Here is a 16,344-nt window from a genome sequence, read left to right as displayed (position 1 = left end):
TTGGCTCATCTGCAGAGTCAGGCAGGAAGTCTTTATTGCTTAAACTCTATTGTGGCCACCCTTGGCTAATGTCGAACTGTGGGGTGACATACAGCTGGGTAACCAGGACCATGAGAAGAAACTTCTCTTGGGCTGGAGAGATGGCTCGGCAGTCAAAAGCCCTGACTGCTCCAGAGGACTGCGGCTTACAGCTGTCTACCTCCCTAGCCTTCTGCAGACACCGGGCATGCACACAGTGCACTCGTATGCAAACAGACAAAACTCTCATACCAGAAAAGAGGGGATTTTAATAAAATGAAAAGAATCATCCCTTCTGCTGGGGCTAGTGTAGTCCTAACTGCATTGGTGAGCTGAGGCAGAAGGCCAGCTTGGGCTCCAGAGTTAAAGGAGGAAAGAAGAAATAGAGGGGGAGACGTTGGGCGGGGCAGGGCGAGGATCACCTTGCTACCCAAGGGTGAAACCAACCCTCAAAACTCTTGTGTAAAGCAAAGGTTTCTGTTGTTTTGAGACCAGGTCTTGCTATATCAGGCCTTCAACTCATTGTATTGACTATTTTGGCCTTGATTTTATGGCAACCCTCAAGCCTCAGTCCCTTCCACCCCCCTACTTTTTTGTTTGTTTGTTTTTTCTTTTTCTTTTTTGAGACAGGGTTTCTCTGTGCAGCCCTGGCTGTCCTGGAACTCTTTCTGTAGACCAGACTCACCTCAAACTCAGAGATCTGCCTGCCTCTGCCTCCTGAGTGCTAGAACTAAAAGCATGCGCCAACACACCCTGTTTCCCAGTAGCACCTCGTGATACAAGGTGTCATAGCCCAGACTGATCTTAGGCTTGCTATATAGTAAGATATGACCTTGAACTTCTGATCCTTCTCCAAGTGTTGGGACTGCGGGCATGTACTACCGTGCCCTGTTATTATAGGGTGCTGAGGGTTCAACCCAGGGCTTCGTGAATGTTGGGCAAGCCCTCTACCTACTGAGCTACACCTCCAGCCTGCCCTTAACCTTTGGAGCGCTTGAGGTTACAAGCCTGTACTACCTTGAAAAGTTTTGAGGAGCACAAGGACCCCATCGGAACAGAGGACCAGACCGTTAGGCACACTTTGTGGGCCGGGGAGCAGGAAGCAGCATTTGAAGCACCCGGGCAAAGGAGCTGTGAGTGGGCAGGGCCAAGCTCCCCCGGCAAAACCCACTTCCTACTTTACCGCAGCACTGTAGGAGTTAGGCAGGGCTGGGCCTCCCCTTTCTGTCTGCCCCTTCACCTCCGTACAGAAAGCTCTGGCGCCCTGACCTGGGTGCTCCCAGTGGGCAGGATGGAGGACGAGGAAGGCCCTGAGTACGGGAAGGCTGACTTTGTGCTTTTGGACCAACTGACAATGGAGGATTTCATGAAGAACCTACAGCTCAGGTAGATGGGGCGTGGGTGCTGGGCTCCTTTCCCTCCTCTCCTCCCCTCTCATCCATGCAGACCTGAAGGGAGTAAGGAGGGTCCATTGGTCCCATCGTCAGGGCCGGGAACAGGATCACACACACCTAGACAATACAGGCTAAAATAATGGTGTCTCCGGGAGGTAACAGTCACCCAGAAAACAACCAATTTTCAGAGTTGGAGCTGCGCACTGGCTGTCACCACACCCTAATTGACAAGACCAAAATGTGGTGCCCCCTTGAGACCGATGAGCAAAGGCAAGGGGACCAGAAACTCTAGCACCCTTTTCTCTGTACCTGCAGATATTTCTTCCCTAGGTCTCATGTGGGACCTGCCTCCAGCCTCCTTGGGAACTTCAGAATAAAACGGACTCCATCCTAGGGTCCCGAAAATCGCAGCAAGTTGATGCAATGCTCTGGGTTGTTCATGAGCAGGGTCCAGGCTACCACAGATGGGTAGAGCCGATGCTGGAGCCCGCTTTCCTGCTGAGGAAGGCTGGGAGGGGTCCAGGAGCTAAAAATACGGCATGACAAATGGCCTTGTTGCAGCTGGACTTCATGCCTGCCTCCTAGGGGGGTCTGCAGTGTGCTGGGAAGCTCCCTGGAAAGCACCTGAAGGCAAGGAATCTCCCTAGGCACAGAGGTGGAGGCCGCAGGCTGACTCATGGAGAGGGCTCTCCAGGAAATGAGCCAATGCTTTGTTAGCGGTCGGCCTCATTCTTGTGGAAAGCAAGCTCACGACCATGCCACCTCTGCTTTGTACACCGAGCCACAGAGGACAGTGGCGGCAGGTCACACAGCTTGTAGTCCCTGGGATTACCCATGTCACAAGTAGCAGAAAGAGGAACCCTGAGGAGGCCTGCCTGGGGTTGGGCGGGTCCCACACACCGAGGGCAGATGGGACCTCAAGGAGCAAGCAGGCCGGGACTCCTCTCAAAGGACAAAATCCCAGAGAGGGACAGCCCCAGGCTCCTGCTGGTGACTTGGTTTGTGAACGGAAGGGTGGGGAAGTCTGAAGATGGGCTGGAGAGGGGTGGTGACCATGACTAGGGGGTGAAAAGCAAATCACCACCCTATGATTTGGGTGGGGCAGGGCGAGTCCCCTTCCGGCTCTGGTCCCGCCTAGACTCTGAGACAGGAAACAACCAAGGCCCCCTCCCTGGAAGAGTCCCCTTTTCTCAGTCTCGTTAACCCAGCTGCCCTGCAGGGGTCACCTGGGGCCAGCCCTGATGCTTGAGAAAAACCAGGGTTCTTTCATAAGTCAGTCCCCTTTGTGGAATGGATAAGTCCCTGATTCCTGGAACCTGAGCATCCTGCAGATAGCAGTGTGGACCACTCTGCACAGTGCTAAGGACTCCTCTGGGTGACTCAGTTTATTCAGGATAGCACTAGGGTGTCTTAAGTCAATGAGGCCCCCTCTTTTCTCCTCTCTATGATCTTTCCTGGGAGGGGCTGATGACTGCTTGAGGCCTCCCATGTGGATGTGAATGCTAAGACCTTGCTCTGCTGTACCTAGGTTTGAGAAGGGCCGTATCTATACCTACATCGGTGAGGTGCTGGTATCCGTGAACCCCTACCAGGAGCTGCCACTGTATGGACCAGAGGCCATTGCCAAGTACCAGGGCCGTGAGCTCTACGAGCGACCACCCCATCTTTATGCTGTCGCCAATGCTGCCTACAAGGCAATGAAGCGTAGATCCAGGGACACCTGCATCGTCATCTCAGGTACCTGTGCCTGTTAACCGGATGCCAGAGTCATGCCTCACTAATAAATGAGGGGGGTGATGCTTCCACCTGTAAGCCTGGGTGCTGCGATGTAGCTGATGCTCGTTCCCTCTCCTCTTGGCAGGGGAGAGTGGGGCAGGGAAGACAGAAGCCAGCAAGCATATCATGCAGTACATCGCTGCTGTCACCAACCCAAGCCAGAGGGCTGAGGTGGAGAGGTGAGCACTTAGGGGCCCAGCAGCACTGAGGCTTCTTTGCTAGGGGAAGGGCCTTGGGCTAGGAAACAAAAGATGAAAGGCAGAAGCCAGCTCAATCCAACATCTATCAGGAAGGCTCCAGGCCGCTCCCTGTACCTTAAAACCACACCAAGCACCTTTCAGATGAAAGGGCTGAGACCAAGACAAGGTGTGCACACAGCCAGCTGGGGAGGAGGTGGCATCAACATGTCTCAAAGCAGGAAAGGGAACATCTTGTGGAGTCTACCGAAGCCTGGAGAAATTGACAGCCTGGTGAGGAGGGCCAGGCAAGCATCTGAGTTCCAGTTGCCTTATCCAGGATATGGGCTGGAAGCCCAGCCCTCTACTCTGCATTCAGACCCTGCAGAAGTACCCGGGTCTTAGCCTGTCTTTTCCAGTGGTAATGTTGTGGTGGGGGCTTGCAGGACACCTGGAAGAATATCAGTCTCCCAGCAGGTGACCATCCCTGCTACCTAACTGTAGCTAAAGGCCTGCTGCAAAAGAGATGGGACCCGGGGGTGGCCACAAGAAACGGTACATGACATTGGCTGAGCACTTGTCCTGGGCTCAGAGCTGCGTGGACAATGTGGGTGACACAAACAAGCTGAACAAGAGCACTTCCAGTTCTCAGAAGGAAGCTGACAGTTATGCGCAGCGCAGGGGAGGGACACTCTGAACATGGTGGACCACTCCCTCCTCAGCCAGCTCAGCTTCCTGGCCCATCCTGAGACGCCATGGTTATTCTCTAGATGGCGGTCTTTGCACTGAGCCCCTAGTCCCTCTGTCCACAGGGTGAAGGATGTACTGCTGAAGTCCACCTGTGTGCTGGAAGCCTTTGGCAATGCCCGAACCAACCGCAACCACAACTCTAGCCGCTTCGGCAAGTACATGGACATCAACTTCGACTTCAAGGGGGATCCTGTTGGAGGACACATCCACAGCTATCTGCTAGAGAAGGTGGGCGGGTGGGCCGACGTGACCCTTCCCTGACGCGAAGGTCCCAGGGGCTGGGAACATACATGGGGAAAGCAGAGCCCTCAGTGGCCCTTCTCTGGGCCTCAGTGTCCCTATGTCACAGCATCCCTACTCCTGGGCTGCTTTCCTCCTGGTAATACACAGATTGGGTCCTTGGTGCGGACCCACTCCCGGACTGGAACCCAACTACCCCTCTTGCCTCAGTCTAGGGTCCTCAAGCAGCATGTGGGTGAGAGGAACTTCCACGCCTTCTACCAGGTGAGTCTGTGAGTGGAGAGGGGATGAGAGCAAGCTAGCAAACAAAAGGAGAGGCAGGGAAGGGCAGTAGGCTGGACCTGTCTTCCTTCCCTTCCTCACTGCCCCCGATTTCCCTTCTCTGCCCCACACTAACCAGCCCCCAATCACTGTCTTTATTCCCCTTACCTCTATCCCAAAGATCATACTTCACCCCAGGCACCAAAGGGTGGGAGATTCTTGAGAATGGAGTTGTCTCCAACATCTGAGACCCAGAGACTCTAAGTACCCTGGGACACAGGCAGTTTTTCTTATGGATTCTGTGTTGAAATCATCCTGTTTCTGTTGGGGGATGGGATTGGTAAAGGAGGGTCCTTGAAACTCAGTGCGTAACGAAAGGACTTATGTGCCTTCCAGTTGCTTAGGGGCAGTGACGACCAAGAGCTGCAAGGACTGCATCTGGAGAGGAATCCTGCTGTGTATAATTTCACACGTCAGGGAGCCGGGCTCAGCATGGGTGTGCACAATGTGAGGGCAAGGGGTACGGGTCTCAGTCAGACTTAGGGAGTAGACAGCAATTGGCTTAGGCCAGAGGGTGGAGCCGTTCAAGTAAGTGGGAGAGAAAATCATGTGGGATCTCCTCCTGCTTATGTGTTGTTGCTTTATTGTTGATGAATAAAGCTACTTCGGCCTATGACAGGGCAGGGTAAAGCCGGGTGGGAAACCTGAAGAGATATAGAAAGGAATAGGTAGAGTCACAGAGACGCCGAAGGAGAAAGATGTCCGCCTGCTGGAACCTTACCAGTAAACCACAAGCCTCGTGGTAAAATATAAAATAACAGAAATAGGCCAATTTAAGATATAAGAGTTAGTTAATAAAAAGCCTGAGCTAATAGGCCGAGCAGTGGTTTTAATTAATATATTTTCTGTGTAATTATTTTGTGTCTGGGTGGCTAGGAAATGAACAAGTAGCCCCTGCCTACAAGAAAATAGTTCAGGATACTGGATGAGCACATATAGATGGAGGAATAGGACTCATGGAGGAGGAGAGGGGATGAGAAGATGCTCTGAGATGGAGGAACTGAGGTCTAATAAGGGCAGGGGTCCTGGGCCCATGTTACGTGGGTGGTAAACACCTTCTCCCCTAGGCTTTGGATAGTGATGAGAAGAGCCACCAAGCCGTGATGGAGGCTATGAGGATCATTGGCTTCAGTCCTGAGGAGGTAGAGTCCATCCATCGGATCCTAGCTGCCATACTGCACCTGGTGAGCTTGGCCTGGAAACTGGGAGGGCGACCTCTCCTCCTGGGAGCATCCATGAAGGAAGGATTGGACTTAGTGGGGGATATTCTCACAGAGTCATTGAGCCACCTTCCTCCCTTGCTGAGTCTGAGTGGGCTGTGAGTTGTAGGGTCTGATACAGAGTGGGGAGACTAGGCTCTTTGACAGCTGAGCCTTGACTCTCACGCCTCTGGCACTGTGGCCTCTGAGCTCTTCCTCAGCACCTCTCTGCTTTGGTTCTTCTTGAGAGGCCTCAGTTGCAGGTTTTAGACCTCTGCTGTGTCCGTGGCCCACAGTGGTGAGTTGACAGCGCTGGCTGGGTGAAAGCTGTGTTCTCCCACGCCCACATCCTCTGTCTCCATCTGTGTTCCTCTGTCCTCTGTCCTCTCCACCCGAAGGCAGCCAGCCTGCTCATGATTCCTTCGTCACCAGGGCAACATCGAGTTTGTGAAGACAGAGGAAAATGGGCCACAGAAAGGAGGCCTGGCAGTGGCCGAGGAGGCCCTGGTGGACTACGTGGCCAAGCTAACAGCCACACCCAGGGACCTTGTTCTTCGAACCTTGCTGGCTCGTACAGTGGCTTCCGGAGGCCGAGAACTCATAGAGAAAGGCCATACTGCGGCGGAGGCCAGCTATGCCCGGGATGCCTGTGCCAAGGTATTCAGCTCTTCTCAGAGCAGCTGGAGGGAGAAACCATGGGGCCTTGATAGGGATGGTGGGCTGGTCACACAGAAAACACGTCCTACTCCAGGCAGTGTACCAGCGGTTGTTTGAGTGGGTCGTGGACAGGATCAATGGCATCATGGAACCCCGGGGCCGTGACCCTCGGCGTGACGGCAAGGACACAGTCATTGGTGTGCTGGACATCTATGGCTTTGAAGTCTTCCCCGTCAACAGGTAGGCAACCCAGCCAACCGCAACTGTACATTTGACCCTGTAACCACTGTGGCCACTGTAATCCAGAAACTTTGGTTGGGCCAGGAGGAAGGAATGTTTAGATTCTCCTGCTGGCCCTTGAGTCTAAGCTTGCCTTGGCTCTACCCCCAGCCAGTTATGGTAACCTGATGGCAGGCAAAATTTGGGGGCTCCCTTCTCTTGATGGTGGCTCCCAAGTTCATTCTGAGACATGGGGTGGCAGGGTGGAGAGCTCATACCTCACAGTGCAGAGCTGTTAGGAGACAGGCAGCTGTCCATCACTACGTAACCCCCAAGGAGCCAGAGCCCCCCTGAAGGTCCCACCCCACCCCCAGCTTTGAGCAGTTCTGCATCAACTATTGCAACGAGAAGCTCCAGCAGCTCTTCATCCAGCTTATCCTGAAGCAAGAGCAAGAGGAGTATGAGCGCGAGGGCATCGCCTGGCAGAGCGTGAGCACAGCAGCTGGGCTGGGGGGGGGGGCAGCAGGGGCGGGGGCAGAGGGGGCGGTGGTGCCGGCGGGGGCGGGGGCAGAGGGGGCAGTGGTGACGGCGGGGGCGGGGCGGGGGTGGGAGTGGGGAGGGCGGCTGGTGGCTATCAGAGAGGAGCATGCGTTAGGAGCCTCAAGGGACCTGGAGGGTAACAAGCAGGCCCTGAGCAAGGGGAGGCGACTGGTCAGTGTCGGGAGTTTTTCTAGAGCCTCCCTTCTGGTGTTCTCCACTCCAGATTGAATACTTCAACAACGCCACCATCGTGGAACTAGTCGAGCGGCCCCACCGAGGCATCCTGGCCGTGCTAGACGAGGCCTGCAGCACAGCAGGCCCGATCACTGACCGCATCTTTCTGCAGACCCTGGACACACATCACCGCCACCACCCGCACTATTCTAGCCGCCAGGTGCGTTAGCTGTCCCCGTGCAGTGACAGCACCGAGGGTGGGGATGTGTAGAGAGGTGTTACGGCGCTCAAACTAGCCTGATGCTACTGTCATAGTTACCTCTGTCCAGCAAAGGTGCCTGTGGGATTGTCCCCTCACATAGACTACAAGCTGCCCCCATGGCCCATGTCTTACCATTGCCTGTACCACAGCTTTGCCCTACAGATAAAACCATGGAGTTTGGCAGAGACTTCCGGATCAAACACTATGCAGGGGATGTCACGTGAGTAGGACCTTCAGTCCCAAGAAGCATAGGTACAGGAAAGACACAAAGTTTTGGGTCCTACCCCAGCTGTATGCATCTAGACGCTCCTTTAAAACACCCAGGTCAAACTGGGCATGGTGGCATACACATTCAATCCCAGCACTTAGAAGGCAGAGGCAGGCAGCTATCTGTGAGTTCAAGGTCATTCCACTCTACATAGTGATTCCAGGTCAGCCAGGGCTACACAATAGGGAGACCCTCTCCAAAAAAAAGAACCAAAAACAAAAACAAAAACCTAACAACAAAAAATACCCATTCTAGAGCCCTACCTTACCCATTATATGAAGGAGCTTCAGGTTGGAAGGTGGTCCCTAGAAAGCAAGAATCCTGCATTTCTTTTTCTTCTTCTTCTTTGTCTCCCTTTCCCTTTTCTTCCTTCTTTCCTTTCTATCTTTTTCTTTTTTGTTCTGGAGATCAGATTTGGGGTCTTTGTGCACACAGTAGGCAAGCACTGTTCCAGTGAGTGCCTCCCCAACCCTTACGTGGTCTATATAGGTTGTCACTATGTCTCCTCCATCAACCTTCCAATTGTTAGGATTGTGCGTGTGTACCCCCACGTCCTGGCTAATACCTTGCGCTTATAGTTAGCCCCCGGTGGGGGCTCACTTCAGTCCCGACAGCTGTCCTGGCTTGCTTTCTATTGCTGTGATAAGGGCCACGACCAAAAGCTACTTGGGGAGGAAAAGGTTTATTTCAGAAACATAATCCAGCCATGCGGTGGTGGCGCACGCCTTTAATTCCAGCACTCGGGAGGCAGAGGCAGGCGGATCTCTGTGAGTTTGAGGCCAGCCTGGTCTAGAAAAGCTAGTTCCAGGACAGGAACCAAAAGCTACGGAGAAACCCTGTCTCGAAAATACAAACAAAAAAAAGAGAAAGAAACATAATCCAATTATAGTTCCCCGTTGAGGGAAGCAGGGGCAGGAACTCAAGGCAGGAACTGAAGCAGAGGCCCTGGAGAAGCGATGCTTGCTGGCTTGCTTTCCTTGGCTCTCTCAGCCTGCTTTCTTACACAACCCAGGACCACGTTCCCAGGGATAGTTCTGCTCTCACTGGTCTGGGCTCTCTCAAATGGGTCAAGAAAATGTCCCAGGGCTGGAGAGATGGCTCAGTGCCTAGGGACACTGGTTACTCTTCTAGAGAACTTTGGTTTGATACCCAGCACCTCCATGACAGCTTACAACTGTCTGTAACTACAGTCCTAGGGATCTGATGCCTTCTTCTGGTCTCCATGGGCACCAAAGACACAAGTCATGAACTAAAATAAATTCAGGCAAAACACCCATACACATAAAACAAAAATAAATGAATAAACCTATAAAAATATACATAAAAACATATCCTCCAGACTTGCCTACAGCCCAGTCTGATGGAAGCATCTCCCAGTCAAGGTTCCCACTTCTCAGATGTCTCTAGCTTGTGTCAAGTAGACAAAAAAACTAACTAGCACCACACTTCTGAGCTTCAAATCTAGGTTTTCTTTCTGGGCTTGTCATTATGACCGATAATTTACCTCTCATTCCTCTCTGAAGTGCAGTATTTGATGGGAGCTTCTCAAGGAGAGGAAATTGATGATCATACCTGTTACAGTAATCCACACTTGTATCTTCATCAATGCTATAAGCAGAGCCAATATTTATCAATTAACTTTCCAGTGGTCCAAGAACCAAGAATTATTCTGAGGTTCTATGTCACAAGGCTGGAGCTGTTCGTCATGACTGTAATTGCTGGTATTCACAGAAACCCAGTAGACCTGGCTCAAGTATTTAGTGAACCTCGAGAAGCGGAGCCATGAGACAGCGTTTCCAAAGCCACCCAGTGCACTCGAGGAAGAGCTAGGATTTGGTGCTGGGATGTTGGCTTTAGTCTTGGGACCTCCACCACTGAGTCCTTTCCGGGAGGGGAGTTTATCCTAAGGAGAACAGGTGTATTGGACAAAAGAGAACGCAGACCCAAGGGAGACTAGGCAGCAAAGGGTAGCAGCTGGGAGATACTAACCCAGGAAATTAGAGATAGGTGCCAGAAGGTGGTACTCTAGGTGGCTGTCTGCTGGGCCCTTGATCTACTCACCCACTCTTGTCTTGGTCAGGTACTCTGTGGAGGGCTTCATTGACAAGAATAGAGATTCCCTTTTCCAGGACTTCAAACGGCTGCTGTACAATAGGTAAGGGCGGCTTTTGCCAGGCCAGGTTGGGGGCCAGGGACTCTGAGGTCTAATCCCTACTTAATTCACAAACAGCCTGAGAGGTTCAAAAATAAAACTATGTAGTTTGGAGCCATCCTAGGTCACGCGGGCTACGCCTTGCCAGGGCATCTGGGTAAACGCAGCTTGTGTCTACAGTGCAGATCCCACCTTGCGGGCCATGTGGCCAGATGGGCAACAGGACATTACAGAAGTAACCAAGCGCCCCCTGACAGCTGGCACACTTTTTAAGAACTCCATGGTTGCGCTAGTGGAGAACTTGGCTTCCAAGGTATTGCCTTTCACATCCTTCTCTGTCATGGAGGGGTGGGCATTCTTATTCTGTCTGCTTGGGTCCCGCTTGCCCCACTAGGGACCAGATCTGTAGTAGAGGTTAGATATGGTGCTCAGAGGTCAGACTTGTACAACCACTGAACACAGGGCAGGCTTTGAAAGCAGTAAACCCCTAGCCTACTGCCTCCTGGGTAAGAGTGTCTGAAAGCCACAGGGACCGGAAATCGGCACTAGCTCTCGGGAGCTTCAGACCGAAAGTCAGAGGAACAACTGAGAGGAGGGTATGGAAGGGTGCGTTAGCAGAACATCCAGAAATGGTAGCCTCTCTGGGGCAGAGGGAGAAGGCTGGGAGAAGAGCTCCTTCCTCCTTCCTGCACTGGAACCTAGCTCTGGGCTCTGGTTAGTGAGGCTCTAGGACCCTTGTTCTGCTGTGATTTCCCTTGTCTGAGCTCTGCTAATCCAGCTCTTTGGGGCCTGAGAAGCCCTGTCTTCTTGGGGCAGGACACACAGAAACCACAAGCTTAGGCCCCTAAGTGTCCTCTGTCCCTACAGGAGCCCTTCTATGTCCGCTGCATCAAGCCCAATGAAGACAAGGTGGCTGGGCGGCTCGATGAAGCCCACTGTCGCCACCAGGTGGCATACCTGGGGCTCCTGGAGAATGTGAGAGTCCGCAGGGCTGGCTTTGCTTCCCGCCAGCCCTACCCGCGATTCCTGCTCAGGTACAGGCTCCCACACCCACCACAAACGTGGGCGATGACTCCATGTGGAATCTGGCAGGTAGAAGCAGAGGGACCCTAAATAATGTCTTAAATGACGATGCAAGTTGGAGCCAGTGTACCTCTGGCCAAAAGGCACCCACCGAAATGTCAGTGAGAAAGTGTGGGGAAGATGTGTGTATGTGAACATGTGTATAATGTGCAAGGCCGTATGTGGGGACACATGTAATAGGTATGGGAAGAAATTGGTGGTGAGGGCAAAGCCCAAGGTCATAACTGTCAGTCCCGTGGATTCCTGGTACCCCTACATTCTTCCCAGTGCTGGTCACAGAGCGGGGATCGATGTGTACTGTCTGACACCAAACTCCCACCTTCCTGTTCTGTGGTGACAGGTACAAGATGACCTGTGAGTACACATGGCCCAACCACCTGCTGGGCTCCGACAAGGAGGCTGTGAGCGCCCTGCTGGAGCAGCATGGGCTGCAAGGGGATGTGGCCTTTGGCCACAACAAGCTCTTCATCCGATCCCCGAGGACGCTGGTCACTCTGGAACAGAGCCGAGCTCGCCTCATTCCCATCATTGTGTTATTGCTGCAGAAGGTAGGAGGAGGGGTGTCGGTTGGACACCCTCTTTGAGGGGGATGGGTGTCCACAGAGAGCTGCAGACTATGCCTTGCCCGTTGCACTCTTGATGGTGTTCCTGATATTTTGAAGTCATGCGTGGGTCTCTGGCTGCCTTCCTTGTCGAGGTGCAGTCTGAGTTCTGACGGTCACATTCTGGGGATGCCCCTCTGTCTCTGAGAGCCGTGGAGACATCCATCTTCTGTCTCCTCTCTCCCACACAGCTTTCTGCCTAGGGAGCCAACAGGGCCAGCTTACAAGGTCTGGTCCAGAAGAGCTGCTCTTTCCTGAGAGCCCGCAGAGCCTTAAGCAGGGCTTGCCCATCCTCAAGGGCCACATGCCTACCCAAGAACAAGCCTCCAGATGGAAGTGGCTCCAAAGAGCAGGAGGCATGCTCAGCCTTCTTGGAGACAAGCCAGGGGTGCTCAGGAAAGACTAAAGGCCATCTTAGAGTAGGACATTAGTGCCTTGCTTGGGAATGACCCCTTGTTCTATCCCATGGGTTCCATCTAGGCATGGCGTGGTACCCTAGCTAGGTGGCGCTGCCGGCGGCTAAGGGCCATCTATACTATCATGCGCTGGTTCCGGAGGCACAAGGTGCGTGCTCACCTGGTTGAACTGCAGCGACGGTTCCAGGCTGCACGGCAGCCCCCACTCTACGGCCGTGACCTTGTGTGGCCACCACCTCCCGCTGTGTTGCAGCCCTTCCAGGACACTTGCCATGTTCTCTTCAGCAGGTACCATCTCAGCCCTCCATATGATTTCCCATGCAGTCAATGTCCTCTGAATCCTTGAGCCTGACTGGGAGACCCACCCCCTGAATAAGCAGGAAGATAGGGTTGAGTAGTAGTAACTGGCCATCGAGGTATCATGACTGTACTGGTCCAGTGCCATGGCCTTCACAGAGGAAGCTAGTTAGGGAGGCTGGGAAATGGGGACTCTGTGTTGGTATGGACCTGGAAGTCTGAGTAGTTCTCCGGAAGAAGAACCCAAAGCAAGTGTCAGGCTGAACGACTGGGTTTGGAGGTTGTCTCCTAAGGATACACATTGGGTACAAAAGGTCAAGGCCAGAAAGATAGGCAGGGATGGGGACCCAAAAGGCAGTCAACATCAGATGAAGAAATGGCTCTTTGGGAGAGGAGCTGGAGAAGCCATGAACACAGATAGGTGTCTTCTGATCCTTGTCCTCTTCAAGGTGGCGGGCACGGCAGTTAGTGAAGAACATTCCTCCTTCAGACATGACCCAGATCAAGGCCAAGGTGGCCGCTATGGGGGCCTTGCAAGGATTGCGTCAAGATTGGGGCTGCCAGCGGGCCTGGGCCCGAGACTACCTGTCCTCTGTGAGTACCGTCCAGTCCAGGGCAATGAGTGTTCAGAACTGAACTAACACTGGCATGGGTCTTACCAGCTATTCTGTCCATCCTGGTGGTGCCTGGCCTGTTGAACCCTCTTCTTGGCCCTGCTCCAAAGGTTCTTGCTTTAGGTTTTGGGATTTTTCAACCATACCCAATCCTGGATTCTGTTGAACAACCCCTGCCGCCTGAGAGTCCTGTGTTCTCAGACACAGGTGCCCTTCATATTCTCAGTTACAATACCCATTCAGACACAAGCACACACATGGGCATGCGTACACATTCTCTCACATGTCACATTTACCAGTATTCCTGTTGCCATGGCTCCCTTCACCTTCTCCTGGCTATTGTCAGTTTGCCATCTCTCTAGCTTGCCTTCTGTTGCTGTGATAAACACTGTGGCCAAAAACAACCTGGGTAGAAAAGAGTTCATTTCAGTGCATAGAGTATAGTCAACCATCCAGGGAAGCCCAGGCAGGGACTCAGGGCAGGAACTGATGCAGAAACCACAGGGGAGTGCTGCCAACTGGCCCACTCTCCTTGTCTTGCTCAACCATCATTTAGGTAGCCCAGGCCCACCTGCCTAGGGACACCACCCACAGTGGGCGGAGCCCTCTTGCATCAATAAGCAATCAAGAAAATATCACGTAGGCACTTCTCAGGTGTCAAGTTGGCAACTAACATTAGCTATGACAGCATCCCTGGGCCTGGTCTCCAGAGTATTTCTGTGTGGTTGGGTGAGACATGCAACCAATTCATGCCTTCTGGAGCCTTTCTCTAGAACTTCCACATAAAATCCAGTCCAGCCAGGCTAGTTTGCAGGAAGAGGAGGCCATTCAACTGTCAAAACAGTGAAGTTCTGTGCCCTCCGCTCTCAAAGAACCCGTATGCTCAGTTGTGGAAGCACAGGACTTTGACTAAGATTCACCAAGGCAGAGAATATTTTGCTGAGAGTTTCTGTCAATCCAGCATGATTCCAGACCCCACCCCAAGCACCCTCTTCCCATCATTTGTCCTCAGGACACTGACAACCCCACAGCTTCTCACCTGTTTGCTGAGCAACTGAAAGCTCTTCGGGAGAAGGATGGTTTTGGGTCCGTGCTTTTTTCCAGTCACGTGCGCAAGGTTGGTACTTGGATGGAGGTCATGGGGCACAAAGATGAGAGACACTCAGAGGAGACCCGAGACTGCCCCAGCCAGTTCTGGTGGCTTCTGATACCCTAGAAAGCGTCATCCCCGGTCAGTGAGGAAAGGACATAGAGAGGGAGGAAGTTGGGGTTGCTGGGCCTGGAGAAGAATGGGCAGTACCAGCCTGGGCCCAGCCAGCTCCTCTGCAGGTGAATCGCTTCCGCAAGAGCCGGGACCGGGCCCTCCTGCTCACCGACCGGCATCTCTACAAGCTGGAGCCTGGCCGACAGTACCGGGTGATGCGGGCTGTGCCCCTGGATGCGGTGAGCATGGTGGACATTCTCCACCACCTGTAGAGTGTCAGTGAGGACCCTGGGCTGGGAGCCTTACTTCGTCTTCTCCATTGTCTATCTGTCCAGGTCACCCTCACTCAACGGATGGTACCACTCCTCTGAAAACCCTATAGTAACTTTCTTTCTCAAGTACCTCGACGCCCCTACCTCATGCTTTCATGCTCTAGCCAAGTCAAATAGCCCCTCTCTCTGTCTTTGCTGTCTTAGGAGATCTCCTGTCTGTGTAGATCTGAGCCCTCACCATAACTTTCAGTCACCTCCTCGGGGACACTGTCCCTTCCTCTGCCCGGCCCTATGGCTATTTGGTTCTTTGCATGCCAGCTTCATTCCCAAGAATTTTCTTTCTCATAGGACAAGGAGCAGCCTGAGACAGGGATGGGGCTATGTTACCTCTGAGTCTCCCACCCCTGGAGACTCCATTGTCTCCATTGCTATGAGAGCCAAAAGACCAGTGGTATCACTCTATCTGTGTGATACAGTAGCTATATCCTGTTGCACGATGTCATGCCCGTCTTCCCCTCTGTCAGCAGGGATCAGAGAGGGGAGGCAGGGATGGCAGAGGGTGGCTGGACACTGGAGTGGACACTCTGCCAAAGATAGGGCTCCCCAAGTGGGACTCAGGGAAGTCTTGTTGGAAGGAAGTGGTTTGCTTGATGTGACTCTGACCCCAAGCTCTCTGTTCAGGTGACAGGGCTGAGTGTAACCAGTGGACGAGACCAGCTGGTGGTGCTACACGCCCAAGGCTATGATGACCTTGTGGTGTGTCTACACCGTTCCCAGCCACCACTCGACAATCGCATTGGGGAGCTGGTGGGCATGCTAGCTGCACACTGCCAAGGGTGAGTCTGGGGTCCTTTTGGGAAGTGGGCATACAGAGCTCTGCCACCCTGACCCTCTGCTCTTCCTGCTGCAGGGAGGGGCGAACCCTGGAGGTCCGTGTTTCTGACTGTATCCCACTGAGTCAACGTGGTGCCCGGCGCCTCATCTCTGTGGAGCCAAGGCCAGAGCTGCGTGAGCCAGATTTTAAATGTAGCCGCGGTGCCTTTACCCTGCTCTGGCCAAGCCACTGAGCCAGCCCAAGCCAGTCTAGCTTGGTTTCCACACAGTTCTAAAAACACCTGCCTTTGCCTTGGCCACGCCAAAGGCCAGGACTTGTCCAACCCTGCCTGAAACATCACACAATAAAGATGCTATATTTGTCTTTAGTGTGGCTGCTGCTGCCTTGGCCAGTGTTTACCCAGCATTCCCTGCTCATCCACTGCAGGCCTACATAAATTGAAGCAGAAGGCCTGAAGACCCAGTCTGAAGTGTGTGAGAAGACCCCAGACGTAAGAGCACCAACCCATGGCCAGGCTACATTCAGAGCCCATGGTTGGAGGGAAGTGTTTTCCATAAACATGCTTCCCTGGACACCCAAGGCAGCTCTCGTACTCTGCCTGCCTCTGCCTCCTAAGTGCTGGAATTAAAGGTGTGCACCACCACTCCCAACAAAAGATTTTATTTTTAAAATTATGTGTATGTGTATATTGGTGTGTCCCTATGAATAAAGGTCATCTTATTTTTTTCCCAAACAAATAGGTTTCTTTCCTCTCTTTTTTTTTAATATTTATTTATTTATTTATTTATTTATTTATTTATTTATTTATTTATTATGTATACAATATTCTGTCTGTGTGTATGCCTGCAGGCCAGAAGAGGGCACCAGACCTCATT

The 16,344-nt window shown here is 52.9% G+C and overlaps 1 protein-coding gene across 3 annotated transcripts; it reads left to right on the top strand.

Moving 5' to 3' along the window:
* The first annotated feature begins 1,207 nt into the window (after nt 1-1,207).
* On the top strand, nt 1,208-15,825 carry Myo1g (myosin IG). Of its 3 annotated transcripts, none has more exons than XM_075944286.1 (22): nt 1,208-1,404; nt 2,941-3,149; nt 3,274-3,367; nt 4,177-4,342; nt 4,565-4,618; nt 5,012-5,122; nt 5,743-5,859; nt 6,307-6,531; nt 6,626-6,771; nt 7,125-7,239; nt 7,514-7,684; nt 7,876-7,946; nt 10,075-10,149; nt 10,327-10,459; nt 11,014-11,180; nt 11,570-11,777; nt 12,312-12,535; nt 12,994-13,138; nt 14,171-14,275; nt 14,488-14,601; nt 15,316-15,470; nt 15,545-15,825. In XM_075944286.1, the coding sequence occupies exons 1-22, from the start codon at nt 1,310-1,312 to the stop codon at nt 15,699-15,701; spliced, it is 3,057 nt and encodes a 1,018-aa protein (XP_075800401.1). In that variant the 5' UTR covers nt 1,208-1,309; the 3' UTR covers nt 15,702-15,825. The 3 variants fall into 3 exon arrangements, with proteins under 3 accessions (XP_075800401.1, XP_075800400.1, XP_075800402.1); XM_075944285.1 differs by having other exon boundaries at nt 14,473-14,601; XM_075944287.1 differs by lacking the exons at nt 1,208-1,404; nt 2,941-3,149; nt 3,274-3,367 and having other exon boundaries at nt 4,254-4,342; nt 5,012-5,111; nt 14,473-14,601.
* The last annotated feature ends 519 nt before the right edge of the window (nt 15,826-16,344 follow it).

The sequence above is a fragment of the Microtus pennsylvanicus genome, chromosome 12 (assembly GCF_037038515.1).
Source record: "Microtus pennsylvanicus isolate mMicPen1 chromosome 12, mMicPen1.hap1, whole genome shotgun sequence".
Taxonomy (NCBI): Eukaryota; Metazoa; Chordata; class Mammalia; order Rodentia; family Cricetidae; genus Microtus; species Microtus pennsylvanicus.
This window is presented reverse-complemented; position numbering and strand designations above follow the sequence as displayed.